We start from the raw sequence: 17,382 nt of genomic DNA on the forward strand, positions 1-17,382 counted from the left end.
ATTGGTTTCTCTAGTTGTTACTTACATAGCTCTACAGAAATAAAAGATAACTGAATTATATGGTACACTTCTGTTTCCCTTTTGGTAAGAGAAGAAAAGCATACTGCTTAACCTGTGAACAAACCGGAGGGAATTTAAGGGAACATAGAAATGATGTGGTGAGCAGTTATGAGAAAAATTGAGTAAATCAATCAGAGGTTTCACTAAATAACAACCAAGAGTAAGCAGGGGAGGGAAACAAAAGGATTGGACGGTGTAATTAGTTAGGATAGTATAGGGCAATGTATTTCCATTTAGGTTTGCTTGGTAACCTAACATTACTGAAAATAACAGCGTTAAAGTAACTCTGAATTAAGTTGAAAATGGTTGTACTCAGCTTCCTGCAAATCAGAACAAAATAGCATCTACTGAATTTTTTCTTCTCTTCTTGTCTATAGCCTAGGCAGACTTGTTTTCCCCAAGATGCTTCCCCTTCCCAATATCTGCTCTAGCATCTTTCTCTTATGAAACACTTCTGTGTCATGTGCCCAACACAACAGTGCAAACACTGAAATTTATGGTATCATACCCAAAACCAAAGTGAGCCCGTACAGTTTCTCAACTTACCTCCCCAACAGTAGCTAAGGTGGCTAAAGCTGCCAAAGAGCCCAGCATCGCTGCAAGGGTCCTGTGAACAATCTGCAACAAAGGGCAAGAATTGACCAGAGACACCCTCAGACATCTTACTATTAAAAAGGAGGAAAAAGGATAAAAATTACTGTAACTGGTTCTTTTATTTGGTTGGTTGGTTTGTTTTTAAACTTATTCCATCCCACCTCCCTTCAAAAAGACCTGACCAGAGAATGACTGGTTACTCTAACTCACTACAGGATTTCTTATTAGGGAAAAATAAAAAAAAAAAAATTAAAAAGCTATACCTGTGGGAAACCCTACTAGTGAGTCTCAGCTCTGAACTCAAGGCAGAGGTGGGACTTGGACACTACATTCTCATATCAGCCAGTTGGTGACCCAAGAAGGACAGAAATTAATCTTTCCTAACTTAAGGATCAAAACACCCAGTCCTGTTAGCTTCCTTTCACAGTCCATGGGAAGAAGATGAGGGCCCAGGAGGTGATCCACCTCATTCTTTATAGGTGCTTGTTCTTTTCTAAAGTCTACAAAGCAATTTGCAAGCAACTAGCTCAGCCCTGGGCAAATGAATCCTACAGAGACATACCAGACTTTGAGTTTCCAGGTCCACTTTATGGTCTGCGTCAGAAAAGCATACAATAAGCCTGCTCACCTGTTTTCTGTCTCTACACACACAGAGTTTTCTTCCTTCATAAAGTGTTTTTTTACATTGGTGTTTTCTCTGCAAAGTGTTTTGAGTTCAAGAAAGCCATGTACATTAGGTAGAATCTGCTGGACACCTTTGCCACAGTCTCCTCAGTTCCTCAAAAGCTACTTTCACCTACGTATAGACTAACCTCACCTTGAACAGTGCTTCTCCCCCATCTCTAATGTTTCTTTATCATACAAGCAATGCATCTAAAAACAGGATCCAAACCTCTGACCACAACACATTCATTTAATACTGTAACAATTGCAACAGGAGATGGACAGTTGTTCATGTCTGTGTATCTAATGAATAAATTGCAATTCAGATTCTCAAGGAGAAAGTATAAAAGCAATCATGCCCTGAAAATATGCTTTTTCCTCAAAGTGCTTATTTGTAGTTATTTAATCCACCATGTCTGGAAGATCACAGATTGTGTAAAATAACTCAGTTAAAGTAAGAATCTGATTAATGAAAATCACACTAAAAAAAGACTGAATCTAATTAACAGCATTTACTATTAATGTGTTTAAATATTATTCAGACAAAAGTGAGAATTATTTCTGAGAAAGAAATAAGGCAGTCTAGAAATATTTCGTTTACTGCTAATTTCATAAGAAATATTTTGCTGATACAAAACAATAGGATGTGAACATCTAAAGGCCCAATCGCCTGCCTGTAAAGCAAGAGAAAAGGAAAGATTTGGCTGTGGTTTTTTTCCTCAAATATGAAATTTTAACAGTAATGCTAAACAACTAAGCAATTTACCAATTTACTAGAAAAATAAATACATAAATAACTAATTTAGGAGGCAAAAGAAAAATCTGTCTTGTTCTATGTTTTTCTTCAAAATGCACTGCGGTACAACCTATTCGTAGTGACAAAGCAGGAGATCAGACCAAGGTTTTTATGTCCTAATGACCCATGAAGTGCATAGCACAGATTACAGCTTCCACCAGCTCCCACAGAAATGTGTGTGATAAGTCACGGTTTCATCTTTGATTACCAGTTTCAGAGCATTGATACAAACATACATGTGTGGCCCTTCTGATTCTACAAAGACAGGAGAGATCCGATAATATTCAACAGTTCTTGTGGCTGATGATGGGGTGCAGTAACCAGGTCTTACAGCTCCCTCCAATAAAAGACACGAAGGAAAAATGTTGGTTAGGGAAGGACACAGCTTCTTACCAGGGCAAAATAAATTCAAGGGGAAGCTGCTGGGGAATCCTCAGCTGTCCTCAGACTGGAAGCTTTCTCCTCACCTAATCACCACCCACGTTAGACAGCTCTTTTGCAGTTCTCAGAAAGATACCATGGGTTTTCTGTGATTTGATTTGGTTTCGATTTTTTGTACACTACCACACACGCACTTTCGCTGTCATCATTGTATACTTAATTGCGTGCATTGGGTTGACTGCATTTTCTATTTCCAAGAGTTTGCTGTCACCTATGGGTGAAAATTACTTCGATTTCTACAGAAAGATGAGGGAAAATGCTGTACAAATGGAATAATCTGTCAGTTCCTTCATACTGGTGATTTTTCAAGAAGGATATGCAAAAGTATATCCTGAAGAATGAAAAAAAAAGACTATTCAGGTACAAGTCTCTATTATAAAACACTTGTCAAATGTACAACTTTTCATTACAGCAAACTAATCAGTTGAAGTTATACAGTAACCTGAAGCCTAGAAAACACACTTCTGTAAACTCTGAGGCATGTAAATATTCAAAAGTTGAGATTGGGGGAAATTCAAGAAATAATGGATTACTCTTTAATTTTCTTTTCACATTAAGCAAATCCTAAACAAATAATGTATTTGTAAAAGCATTTTTAAAAGGTTACAAATGGAGACATTAAGAGATACAGGTTGTAAGCTGTCATACTATTTGAACCACAGTTCCTGTATTTGGAGGGCATTATATTAGGTAAAATTCCATTATTATTCTCCTGGAAAATAGTATGGACCTGGCACAAACCCTTTTGAAATCTGGAAGGAGGATGAATATCATTTCAGGATGAATCTCAGAGTGGATCCATAAATAAAAGCTCAGGTACAGAACTGAAAGAGTTCAGAAATAAATCAACACAGATATTTAACTACAGGAAAGCCAAGAGATTTGATGGACTTCTGAATCTAAAGACATCTTGAAAGATGAAGTGAGAAATTATCTGTATTTATTTGATCCTTCTCATGCTTGAGAAAGTGCATACCTTTGTGCACTCTCTTGTAAGCAAAGGCAATTATGCTGAAAGAACCCTGATTCACAATGTGTTTCTCTTTCAAATAGGAATCACCTATAAGATCACAAATTTGGACTGGCTGCACCAGCCTGACTGGGTAGAGTTTTCATTTTACAAGCTAGGAATGAAAGCAGAAGGAAATGATTGGCTAAAAGTTCCTTCAGTAACAAGAGTCGCGGAACGCATGTACAAGACTCAGCATAATGTGTCCTCATCAAAGACACTGAAATAGTTGATACCTTTTGTGGATCTTATTACAGTACCTACATTTTCCTCTCTATTTCATCTCTCTTTTGCAAAATCTATCTCCCAGCACCAATGACCTCTTGCCTGGACCACTCTTCAACTACACAGTACTCGTTCCTTTGACAAAAACCATCACTAAAATTTTTTCCATCCAGCACATCTCTCAACAGCCTTGCACATAAATATGTCCTCACATGCTGCCACACTCTCTAGTCCTTCTTATGTTGTCGAAGACACATACCAAAGTGACCTTATTTTTTCTTGCTATTTCTTCCATCTTACAATTGGATCCTCACATTTCAATGTAAAATGTAATTATTATAAAATTTCCTCGCATCATTTCCCTGGAAGGTTTCTTAAAAAAAAAAAAAAAAAATACAAGCAATGGCCACTGAGACAAAAAGAGGCAGAAAAGACAAGGAAGATACAAAGCTTTTAGGCTACACATTTTCATGCTAGAGTTCCTCATCCCACAACTCAACTACAAACTTTTCAGTCTCTTCATGGAAGGGGTGTTTTCAACATCAACATCATATTTATTTTTTTCTGAAGAATGTACGGAAGTGCTGACTTAATTAAAGAACAAAGGATGGTGCTTGCCTTTTACAAAGGAAGAGTTATCTCAATACAAACTGTCTCTGAAAACAACACAGCCAAGATTTCACTCTTTACAATGCACAACTCAGTCATGGAGCTCACCGAGACAGGATATCACCAGGCTGAAAGCCAAAAGGATTTCAAAAAAGGGAATGGATATTCACAGGATTTTGTAAAAGTATTGAAAATACCCAAAGCTGCAACAATGGAGGTTATCAAAAATAACATCAATAACGTAGGTGTTGGTGATAGCAACATCATAGGTTCATGTTATAGGGTCAAATCACAAAAGGAAAATATTAGAAAAACCTTCTATAGCAATTTTGTTTCATAGTTATCTGTAAAAAGTTTATCTCATGATTGCCCATGGTATGATAAACGCATGTTGAATGCCAATTTTGTGTGTTACCTTCCATACTCTTAATTAAGGAGTTAATTTTAAGGTAAGAAATGAAAGCAACCCAAATAATTTATGCCACAAGTCTTTGTGCTTGATATTAATTAAAAATATAAATTTCCAGAGCTATAATGCAACTTGGATTTAGACAAGCTAGACCTTCTCCTGATTTTCATTTCTTTATCTATCTGAGAGTGCTTTGGAATATTTGTCCAGAGTTCAGCAAATCTTTTGGTAAACTACAACAGCAGCATCATAAAAGTGATCCAAATTTCCAAACACTTCATCTTGTACAGGGCTCCAGGAGGTAAAAGGAAATTATTTAAAGTCAATTGAATGGTGATATCTATGCTATTTCAGACCATACGTTTCCCAGCTGCAATAAAGGGCATGCATATTTCCAAAATGTGTTTCTGAAGATATTTGATAAATGATACATCATAACAAATATTTTATTTCCACGAGTCCTTCTTTAAAAGTGATAAATGGCAGTTGAAAGATGACTGTCAGTGGCTATAATGTAAAGCCTCAAATGTAGCCCCAATTCATTGCTAATCCATTTTTGATCCAGTGAAGCCTGTTGCATTTAACTACTTCTTTTACTGAGAAATTAAATTTCATATGATAGAGTGGCAGCACTGCTACATTTCAACAGGAGACAGTAATCCCTAAGCCTATATCCACATATGGCTTTTATTCATATTCCACCTTCCTCCAGAGTAGCTGAGACCTTCCCTATAAAATCAACAGCCACATTCCTCTTGGACGCTATAAATTTACTAATTCAAGTCTTTATTCTCAGGGAATAGGGAGAGAGAGAAGAGGGTAAAATTTGTGCCAGGATAGTTTTTTTCTGACTTTATGTTTTACATATATATTCCTTTTTATGTTTTAATAGGATTTATTGGGTTAAAAGAAGATATCCTCACCGGTGGAAGATGGTTTTTTTCCAAAGACAAAAAGTTATTTTTTCCTAAAGATAATAAAGTATTAGTCTGACTGCCTCTGGGAACATGTTCCTCAGTCAGATCCCTCAACAGCCATTATCTTATCATTTGCTGTCATATACTTTATAAATTTTGGTGCTCTGCATTGCCTTGCACTATTCCAGCTCTTTTAGCAGGACACAGACGAAACTTCAGGCTTTTATATTATACATATATGATCCACTTACAGTTTGGAAAATTAATGCCAAAGTCTGAAACTGGTACCAGAAACTGAAATCAAAGCTGAAATTTGCAGGAAAAAAAAAAAAAATCATAATTTAGCAAACTAACTTAGGTAATTTTTCCTAACTCTGTTAAGAAGCATAATTGAAAATTTGGGCTCATGTTAGGAAAAAACAAGGTTCAAAAAAAGTCTTGGAGTAGTTTGAACTCCGCCTTGCAGTAGATCCACTTCAAAGCCGATTGGCAACAAATTCTCAATTCATGAAAATTTGCTTTAGTTCTGGCAAATTGCACAATTTGGAGAGAACATGACCCAATAGACTAGAAATACAGGATATAGTCATGTACAGATGAGCAGAGCAGCTTAAAAGGAAGGTCAGTAGAGTCAGACATATTTACTTGATATTCTTCATGCTCACCTATGTTGTAAAGACAGCCTAACCAGTACCAGTTAGTGAAGGCATAACAACTTATCTCCCTCATTCAGCTGGTGATGGCAGCTGATGCTTTACCCTCCTTCCCCTGATTTGCTCCCTGCAGGAGCTCTGCAGAAGCAGTTCTGCAGCTGCTTCAGCTGCGGGACACTGTTCCCAGCACATGGGAACCCCTTGCAGGGGTTGTGCCTCAACAGCTAGTGTAAAATGAATGATAATGGAAAAATTAATTGCCTTAGAATTACTTAGTTAAGTAGTGGCAAGTAAATTCGGTAGGGATTTTAATGAAGCAAAAGGGAGTTGTTTGACATAGTTTAGAAAGTATGACTTATACTGATGCAGTATTCAGTGATGGAGTGAAGCAGCTCTTGAGGCAAGTGCATAGGGTACAGCTGCTGAAAGATGATGAGCATGAAGGATCCCAAAGTGACTACAAACATCCCAAAAATCAGTGACGGCAAGTACAGCTATTTATATGTTTGTCTGCAGATTAGGGCACTATCTATCTGTATTCTATACATGCAGCCATGAGAATCATAAACTAAGACTTTACACTAAGGTTAAATATTTAGAAAATCTTATTATAAGACTCACGATTGTAAGCCAAAACATGTCACAACTGCATCACTAAACATAAGTATGCCCTGCTTGAAAAGAAAAGGGAGGAAGGGAAGGGAAGGGAAGGGAAGGGAAGGGAAGGGAAGGGAAGGGAAGGGAAGGGAAGGGAAGGGAAGGGAAGGGAAGGGAAGGGAAGGGAAGGGAAGGGAAGGGAAGGGAAGGGAAGGGAAGGGCTTATACAATTTTTACAACAATTCAGTAGTGCTTCAGTATAATAGTACTACCATATGTATGAAATACATGTGCAAGATCAGTAAAGAGCACTGACTAGAGAGGTTTGTGGACCTGGAAACATTAACATGCACTGTTATAAATCTCACAATAAATGTCTGATCCCTGTAACTCTGTAAAAATAACATTCAACATACATTCAATACGCTCTTTTTACAGGCAAATTCTCAACTCTAAAAGATTTGGGTTTTTTAAATAGAAACATTAGATTGTATAGCAAGCCCTGTAACTCCTGAAGAACATCTACACAACCCCAAGGTAGGAAAACACCGATCTATGACATTCTGTTATAATACTCATTTTCACTCAAAGAGCGTGCCAAATTGCTTGTTCTGATTCAATGTCAATGGAGAAAGTAATGGTATAAACAACTCTGCCTTTAGGGAAAGGCATAGAAGGCAGCAATCTGCCAATTCCTAATGCAACATTTCAAGCATAAGATGGCAATACATAAGATGGCTATCTTAAATGGAATATGATTTAAAGTAATGAGGATGGGGGCAATGGATGAGGATGACTGAAAGGCAGTAGGTTCCATCTGAATATGAGGAGAAACTTCTTTATTGTGAGGGTGCCAGAGCACTGGAATGGGCTGCCCGGAGAGGTTGTGGAGTCTCCTTCTCTGCAGATATTCAAAACCTGCCTGAACACATTCCTGTGTGATCTGCACAGGTGAGTTGGACTAGAGGATCTCCAGAGGTCCCTTCCAACCCCAAACATTCTGTGATTCTCTAATACTATATGGCATCCAACACAATTTAACATCTTTGTTAGTTCACTTTTACCTCTCTGTATGGTATGTTGACTGAATAGGCTAAGAAATACATGACAGGGATGTCTTGGGAGTTTTGTCTAAGAAAGATATCCCTGAAATTCTGTGATTAAGTAACTACATTGAGTGTCATCAGCTAACATCAGTTCTTTGTATATGTAAAAAAAAAATGCATAGCAAGGGCAGGGAGAGTCTTAAGAAGACAAAATTATTTTCTGTGAATAAAACATCTGATTAATACATTCCTCTTTCCTCTATAGAAAAGCTATAAGTCAATACTAGATTCTGCAAAGGTCTTTGTTACTCTGTAGCTCTGTAAAAGTGAACAATTTGTACAATTTGCAAACTTTTCACGGTGAGCTTTCTTCCCCCATGACATCACTGCTTATTGTTTGTAGAGAAAACTGAATGAGCTAAATGCTGTTATGGGACATTGAACTAACTGGCTCAAAGTAACCCTCAAATGATGAATGGATAAACATATCCTTACTGTATGAGATTAGTAAGACTATTGAACCCCTCATATTTTAATGCTTTGCAAACTTGGGGGGAAAAAGCAAAGCTGGAGAAAGAATATAGAGCCAGGAAGGAAGGAGGGAAAAAGCATTTGTACAGATGTTGGCCAGAGGATCCAGAAGAGGGTTTATTTCCTTATGATGAGGGTTGAAACAACTGCTTGACTTCTAAGCTGAATCTGGTTTTGAAATAGTCTCCAACCTCAGAATATTGTTAATAAGAACTAAGCACGAAAAGATATAGCATCATACCTAGGAAATATTTCTATCAGATTGATACAAATACGAGTCATCTGTCAAAACCATATCATTCCAGCCTCTACCTGTAGGGATGGCTCTGATGTAAGAAAATTATTTTTATACACCTCCAGGAAACACCAGAAAGGGAATATCCAGTAACATGTGACAGTTCAAAAGCCCTTCAGAATCAAATTTTAAAAGTGAGTGGTTTTCTTTGCTATGAATTTGGAGGTTTTGTCTTGATGTGAAATTGGACAGAGGCACAGGGAGAGCTGATGTTCTGTAAATAAGGGCCTTGAGTCAGGTCAGATTAAAAGAAAGGTGAGCCCTGTGGAAAGACAGGATGGTGATCGTTTTTATGTGCCAAGGCATCTCACTACTGTAATATTTTAGCTACAAAAAGCATTTGCTCTATGACTAAAGTAGAGAGATCTGGTCGTGAGCCAGTAAAGGACTAATGTTGCTACCTAGAAGATGATACTGCTGATAACAGAGTGCTACTGTAGGCTGATATGACCAAAGGCATTGTATATTGACAGGATGGCCTGGCAACAAGCTTTCAGTTTTATAAAACCCTTTGCAAAGCTCAATCCAGTCCTTCACTACCTATCTGAGCAGGCCTTGCTGCCTCCATCCACTCCATGGGTCTTGACACCATTCCCAATGCACACACTCATTTTTGTGTCCTAAAAGCATTTTTTCTGGAGCCTGCAAGACCCTCATTATATTTTCAGTTTCAGAATGTTTTCTGAAACTGAGAAAGATACCACCATCTCTGTTTCCCTAGTTATATTGGTATCCTCAAAGCCAGTGAGATTGTGAATTTCTGGTAAAGAAATTACATGTAACAAATCACAAAAGTGAGGGGCAAACCTATTTTACTTTCCCTGTGTGAATCTTTGTCAGCTTTCTTTTAATGTTAAGGTAATAGGACAAATAGGACCATACAGAATTACACCCATGCACTATGAATGACAGTACAGCAAACTGCAGCACTTGCCGTTACCTTTACAGGGAGGTTTCTGCTCTATCCAGCAGTTCCTCTGAGAGTCTTTCTTCCCTGACATCTCTTCTCTTTCTCACTCCAGTTTTGTTCTGTGGTTGGTTTTTTTTTCTCCCTCTTTGGATCATGCCATGGCACCTCCAACCCTACTCCTCACACTCTCTTAAGTTTCTTCATTCTTTTTGTCCCTTGCTCTTGCTGAAGTAAGACAGCATTTGAGGCCCCAAAAGAAGCTGAGCGGTTCTTGTCCCTGATTGTGTGCGTTAGAAGTATATGTGTGTTCTAATACGTTGTTAAAATTTTAAGACTTCATTGCTCTCTACCCCTCTGATTGCCGCAGGCAGGGTAGAAGCTGAACAGCAGCATTCAATTAAGCTAATTTAATGTTCTATTGCCTGTCTCAAACAGAAAGGAGAAATACAGAATATGCAAGACAGGGCAACACATTTGTGCTTGACAGTCTTTCATAACTTGAACAAAATACAGCTCAAAATTCGGTTTGAAAAAACAATAGAAAATAGAAAATGGGCATGTGGGAATTAGTTTTTACACTTAGTGTTGAAAATGTGACTCCCATTATTTCAAAAAATTGCTTTCTGTGAAAAGTGGACCATTGGTGACTGCATCTTTTAAAGCAAACAATCCTATGGAGTCCTTAGAATAGCAACCAGCACCCTCCAGTGGCAGATTTTTCCCATTAAGTTCTTTATCAAGGCAAATTTACATACTACAGAAGTACCATAGCACCCAAAATGAAATCTTTTACCTTAAAGCATATATAGACAGAGCACAGCCAGACTTCTACCAAGACAGATGAAACAATTAAACAGGCAATAGTCAGTGTAAAACCAATATTCATATTGGATTAATAACACAAAACCGTTGTTACAACATATCAAGCTGAGATCCAGCTGAGGATTTTGCTAGTTGTTATGCTGCATTTTTGTTTGAATTTAAACTTATGCTGTCCTTGTTTCACAGCACTCTGCTTCCTTTATACTTCCTTTGTTGCAGTTACAACAGGTAAAAATGACTGTAGCTGGTTCTGTCCTGTTAGAGCCTCCTCATTGATGGCAGTGGCTCTGCTCTACTCACATCCTGGTACCCCTGGGGTACTAATCTACGGTTCCTCATAAGAAGCGACTTGTAATGCTCCTGCACAGCTGCTTTAAAGTCATTTTAAACCTCTGAAAGTGCATGGAGGCCAAAATGCAGAGAGATCACACCTTCCATCTAAAACAGAGAAAGGCAGGGAATGACTGTAAGCCTTCTCAGTCCGCAGTGCTTAATTGCTAGCTCAGTCACAGCCTGTTTCTCTCTCTCTCTCTCTCTCTCTCTCTCTCTCTTTCTCTCTCTCTCTATTCACCATTTGGTGAATATTTCACTCTAGGGGGCAGGCTGAATGGATCATCTTGATCCCCTTGTCCTCCAATACGTATCTCAGCAGGCTTTGCTGCCTCCATGTGCTCCATGTGCCTTGATACCATTCTCAATGCAAACCTTCAGTTTATGTTCTAAAAGCTTTTTTCATGGGAAATACAAGACTGCCATTTTATTGCACATTTTCAGCTAGGGGAAAAGAAACAAACAAAAGTACGCTTTTGAATGGTAATGGTGTTTTAGGGTTATGGGGGCTCCAAAGCAGACCCACAACCAAATGCTGCCCAGGGAGGATGCAGCTAGCTTGCTCCAGAGGGAGCTAGATTTTTCTTCATGCTAAGTTTTTCTACTGGATTTTGTCGTTTAGGCTTCACTACATTGGATTTATGTTCCATGCAACCCCTAGAGTCACAGCATTCATTAATTCTGCCTTGCGCTGGGAAGTTCATTCTCCAGCCCTCTCTCTTGGCTTCATTTCTGCCTCACTGTAAAACACTGCAAATAACCAAGACAATATCAAGGTCAGGACCAGTAGTCTCTCAAGGAAGGCTCAGTGTGCAGGAGAGCATCCTTGCCTTGACGGAAGGTGGCCAGCCCACCCAGCAACACTGACTTTCCTGCTCTGCCTCAATCCTGGGCTCTTTTGCACCCCCTGACAAATGAGAGCAGATGAGGGCAACCTTTTGTTCTTGCCCAGTGAGGTATGTCGCGGAGTCTTCACCAAAGAGGATAGATCATTTGTTCTGATAATCTGCCTCTAATTTTCTGCCAACCTCTACCACAGCATTTTAATTCCTCTTCATAATTTTTCCATCCATCCTCGCACGACTGGAAATAGTATCAGCAGGAATATATTCTTTCCCAAAAAGTCTGGGTAGAGCAGCAGCTACAATTTTCTTTTTTACACCTTCTTTTCCAATAAAGGTTATAGATTTTCTTCTGTCCCTTTTCTACTGATCTTTCAGTAGTATATATATTGAGGTAGGAACACTCTAATCCACATTCTTCTCTGTCTGTACTTAAAGACAGATCAATATGAGAATGGATGGGAAGCAAGAATCCATGCTGAGTAAGCTGATCACTGCTTTCTGTGACTTTCTTCGTCATAAAAATTCTCCATTAAGAGTAGTCTATTGCCATCACTTAGCATCATGTTTTGTATAGCAGTTAATATTTCTTCTGTTTTCCTAGTCCCTCTCCGAAGCATCATTTTTCACATGCAAATAAATAGCCTCATTACTGGAAATAAGCAAAAACTGGACTATGAAAATGTAGACAGCAGTAATAACAAATATCTGATTTCATTTGTAAAAATGCTTCCTGTGAGGAATCATTGGTTCAGCCAGCCCACAAAGCTAGAAAAATGATCAGATTGAACCACATAAAAGTTCTGCTCTCTGCAGCTAATTTCTGCTGGTTAGATGTTATTAAAAGTCACTCTGCTTTGAGTTAAAGAAACTAAGCTTAAGGGATATTTATTCATAATTTAAGCCCGTTAATAACAGAAAATTAACATGGAGAGAAACTGCCACTCTCCATTTCCATTAAAGTAATAAAAACTGTGATTATAAGCCCATGCTTCATGCTAGTAAGAACCTAGAGTTTTTAAGGCCAGATCTTGCACTTTCTAGCATTTGTGTTTTAAGGAGAAATACAGACATGTAAATGTTACTCAAGATGTCAGACCATTAAAATACCATTTGAAAGATTCTGGCAAGATTCTTTCTTAGTACTACCTGCAAGACAGGATATGACACTAAATGATAAATCCTATGAAAAAAACCCTATTGAAGCTCTCATAGAATTTCTGATACTTGCTAGTGTCACTTTTCTGCCATTTGATGTTCTATTGGCATATCTTCCTTTTTTTTTATTTAATAAAATTAATTTTATTCTGCCCAACTAAATAAAATGTTTTATAAAATAGCTTTTAAAAGGGCACTACCTTTACATTTGTTTCTGCTGGCTCATTTAAGTATCATAAACAGCTAACACTCAATTTTAAGCCGTAACACAAAACAAATATATTATTAAAGGAAAATATTGGACAAGTGCACACAATAATTCATTCAAATTAATGAGCTTTGTCCTTTAATAATAAATGTTTAACATTCCTCCTTACATATTTCTAATTAATGCAGCTACAACATAGCTGCAAACATGCAGTTAACAATTACTAATAAGAGCTTTATCAACTCAAGAAAGTTTTCTAAATACCAATCAAATTTTATAATACTAACAGGTATTTTAAGATACAGATAGGCAGATAGATTTCTTTTCTGGGTAACCAGTGTATTATCCCATTCTTTGTATACATAAATATAGGAAAAAGGAGAGAAATCTAAGATATCTTATGATATTGCAAAGAGGAAACGATGGGATGTTGTCTACACTGCATTTCCTTAACCATGCTATATCACCAGAAACAGCCATTATTGAATCTGAGTGAACAGGCTGTAAATAGTCACTTGAGTTATATACACAGAAAAAAGGCTTTGCTGGAAAAATAATTGAAATCAAAGAAGGCAAAAGACAAAACGCACTCTTAGCTGAAAGAACAAACATGTTTGGAGCAGAAAAGTGTAAAAATTAAATTTCTAAGATTTTTTTTCCTTGATTTTTTTCAAGTTTTCATTCAAAAAAGGGTACACATTTTGAGGATCAAAACAAAAAGAGCCTATCACCAAATATATTGTGACCTAATTTAGTTCAGCGACAACAGCATAGGACTCTTGACATGAAAACATAGCTCACCTTACCTGTGTTCCTCAGTAATCCTGAGGTGTCAGACAGTAGAGCTGAGATCAACAAAGGTAAACCTGGCATACTTCTTTTTTTTTAGCAAACTTTTTTTTTAAAATTTCCTGTGTAGTGTAAGCTTCCAAGTACAACACAAAATTATTTGTTGTTTTCAACAAGTCTATAAAATAGATTAATTAAAAAAATACAACAAGAAGAATTTTTTTCTCCTTTCTCCTCTGGGAGAAGGGAAGAGAACAGAAGACTTAAATGTAAAGAGAGAATTGATCAATATTTGAAGAAAAACCAATTTCAAGATAATTAATGTCTAGTTACTGAAGAAAAGGATGATTACGTGGCGGGGCAGGGCCGGGGGGAGCGGAAAAAGCTCACAGATTTCAAACAGAAAATGTAACTAAGAGATGTCCATTGGAAGGAAGTTAAAAGCAAAATATGAAAAACTCAAGGGACAGAGTAGGATCATTAAATAAGAAAATATTCTTTGTGGTAAGCATAAAAAATAAATCAGAAATTAAAGAGCAAAAAGAGGCATCTTTTTTAACCAGAAACATATTTGTATTTTATGAATACATAACACATAACCAGTTTCAAATGCAACACTTAAAATAAAAGCCCAAATAAATGATGTTCAATAGCATAATGTGTTTTCTGAAGAGGACCATTTCCTGAGTCAATAAGGTTTCACTGACAAGGAGTGGTACTTGACATACGTTGGCCTCCTAGAAATTTGATGCCAACAGAGAGGCAAACAGTTGCCTCAAAGCAGAATTTACTCTGTGTCTTTACAGTGGTGCAAGATTGGTGACAATGACAGTTTACAGTAAATGCATTTTGTTCTCGGGCTGCAACCTCTTACTTCATTCGCTTTTTCCATCATCTGTATCTGCAGGAGACAGAAGTCCTTGCAGCCTGTTCTCCTGCACACTCCCTGGTGACTAAGGTAGCAAAGGGCAAGGGGAGAAGGGGAAGGAAGGATTAAAAGATAACAACAGTGGGTTTGAGGAGGTTGTGGGCAGAAGATCTAAAGTTCATGTCTGGGGAATAAGGCCATGCAGAAAGAACAAGATTTCACATGGCTCTTATGAGATTTAGCAGGTAAAATGGTTCTTCTTTCTTCATTGTTATAAGAAAATATGTGAAAACATAGCTCTAAAATTTGTTTGTGTGTCCCCACTGTCTGAAGTTGAAGCTGTATTGCCAATGACAATGAATAAAGTACAGGAAGCTAATAAACACTGATAAAAGATGGGGAGCAGCAACACTGAAAATTAAAATCCGTGAGAGATCGCTCCTGCAGCAACACCAATTGATTTCTTTTAACAGTGTAAATGGCTAATGGAATAGAGTGCAATGTGTTGAGAAAGCAAGACTTCAGGCACTGAAGTTATAAATACTGAATATAAGGTAAGCCACTATTACATATTCTAACAATATTAACATCCATCTCTTGCAATACATCCATGAGGGAACCAAACAGTCAATTTTTGGTTTTATGACAGTTATTTTTAATTTCCAGCTTATATATTTATAGTTTAAAAATTACTCTGCTTATAGCATTTGTCATTCCTAGAGATGTTATGGAGAAAACAGCTGACATTACGATAAAATAGGTGACTTTCTGTGTTTTATAATTCAAAAACCTTTACTTCTAAGTATCTATTTCTACCTTTTAATTTGCAAAAATAATGTTTCTGACAACTGAAATTTTTCCCTGATCTTTTCACAGAAACAGTAAGGTAATGATTTGGTTTATGGCTTTATTCTTAGAAACGAAAGAGAAATGCATGCTTTCCTTGGGTTTGCTTTTCAATTTCGAGCCTCTGTTTCATTTGACACATGAATTGTTCCAAAGAAGCTTCCCAGGATGCAAACATAAAACCACCTTTTACATACAGATAAAAAGCTTTATGGTTTTGCAATTGCTAAAGGCTTGCATTGTTGGGGTTTTTTGAAAATAAAAGCTGCATTTTAGAGTATTAAGTTTTTTTGGCACTGTGCTGCATACCTACATATATTTACAGTAAAAGCTAGTCCAGTCCCCTTCAACACTTAATATTATATCTCTTTGCTCATTTATAGAGTACATAGAGGCAGTTTTAATTTCATAAATAAATCACCATTGCTGAACAACATCATCTAAAGGTCTAAAGCATCTGCCATGTTGTATACACCCATTATTGATGTTTGATTAGAAGCTGTTCTACTGTCTTACCGTTTCAAGGGGTAACACAATGAAAAGCTTAAAATACATAAGAGATGTGGAAGAAAACTTAGCCTGCCAGATATATTTACTATGGAACACCTTGTAGACTTAACAGTGTGGATGCTCACACAAATTTAAAAAAAAAAAAAAAGTCCCCCCTGTATCTGTTCTGTATTTCATTATAATTAGACAGTGTTTTCAGTTCAAAGAAGTCAGTCCTATGCTATTGCTGACATGTTTTCCATCCTTAGTGATGATGCAAGTTATTTTTGTTGGGTTTGGTACCTCAAGGCTTCAGAATGAACTTGCAATATATGTCTAAAGTTCCCTTGCCCTTGACTTCTTCATGTTAATTCAGACTCCATTGCCTCTTTAAATAATGCAGTAAAAGAATTTCTAAATGTCACTCATTTAAAAGCGTGCTTAGTTTAATCTTTTAAAACTACACTAAATCCATAGTTTAAGGTGCCTTGGAGAGGGTAACAACCAAAGCTTTTTCTCTTTTACCTTATCTTAAAAACAGTTAACTTAGGTTTTCTGCACCTTTTATAAACCAGACTTATTTTCACTCTCACAGCCAAACCATAATCCTGTTAAAATATGGAAATACTAATAGGTCCTACTAGAAAAATACACAATATCACTGTAATGTTAATGTAACTTACCAAAATCAGTTACAATTCAGAATAATTTCCTTGCACATATCTAATTCATGCCCTTAGCAACACTGACAGTACAACAAGGATTCATATACACATTTCAGAAGTATATTAAATGCAGAATTAAACCCTTCCATGTGCTCCATTTACAATGCAGGAGGAAAATAAAATCAAAGCACTAAGCATGACTTACTTCCAGTATGATCAGCACGTAGACACCTACTAAGATGATGGACGCAATTGTTACTTGTGTCTCTATATTTGCATGAACGTACTGATGTTTCATGGAGAGAGGAACACTTCTAGGCTCCTGTAGGAAAGCTTGAATGTTTATGAAGATGGTACCTCTGGTGAAAGAAAGAGTATTTTTTCTTATTTCTGGAATGAATTACCATTAACTTTATTTATGCATTATAATTTTCTATTGTTGTATCTTTACAATTGCAAGACACTTTTCCAACATTTTCACTCTATCCCTCTAAATAACATCATTTGGAAAGTAACTCAAGTACAAATCAGCCCTGTAAATCCATTTACAAAGCAACAAGAAGTCATCTTTTCCTGCCCCTCTGAAACAGGCAGAGATAGATTATTTTTA

General features: G+C 37.0%; 1 protein-coding gene across 1 annotated transcript in view; it reads right to left on the minus strand.

Moving 5' to 3' along the window:
• Positions 1 to 17,382, minus strand: part of OCA2 (OCA2 melanosomal transmembrane protein) — a gene marked incomplete at both ends in the record, with an annotated part of 177,946 nt that overhangs the window by 117,890 nt on the left and 42,674 nt on the right. The window contains 2 exons of the mRNA XM_080345885.1: positions 607 to 678; positions 16,978 to 17,131. Coding sequence (XP_080202011.1) covers positions 607 to 678; positions 16,978 to 17,131 — 226 coding nt within the window. The remainder of the gene's footprint in view (positions 1 to 606; positions 679 to 16,977; positions 17,132 to 17,382) is intronic.

Source organism: Nesoenas mayeri (assembly GCF_963082525.1).
Source record: "Nesoenas mayeri genome assembly, chromosome: 1".
Taxonomy (NCBI): domain Eukaryota; kingdom Metazoa; phylum Chordata; class Aves; order Columbiformes; family Columbidae; genus Nesoenas; species Nesoenas mayeri.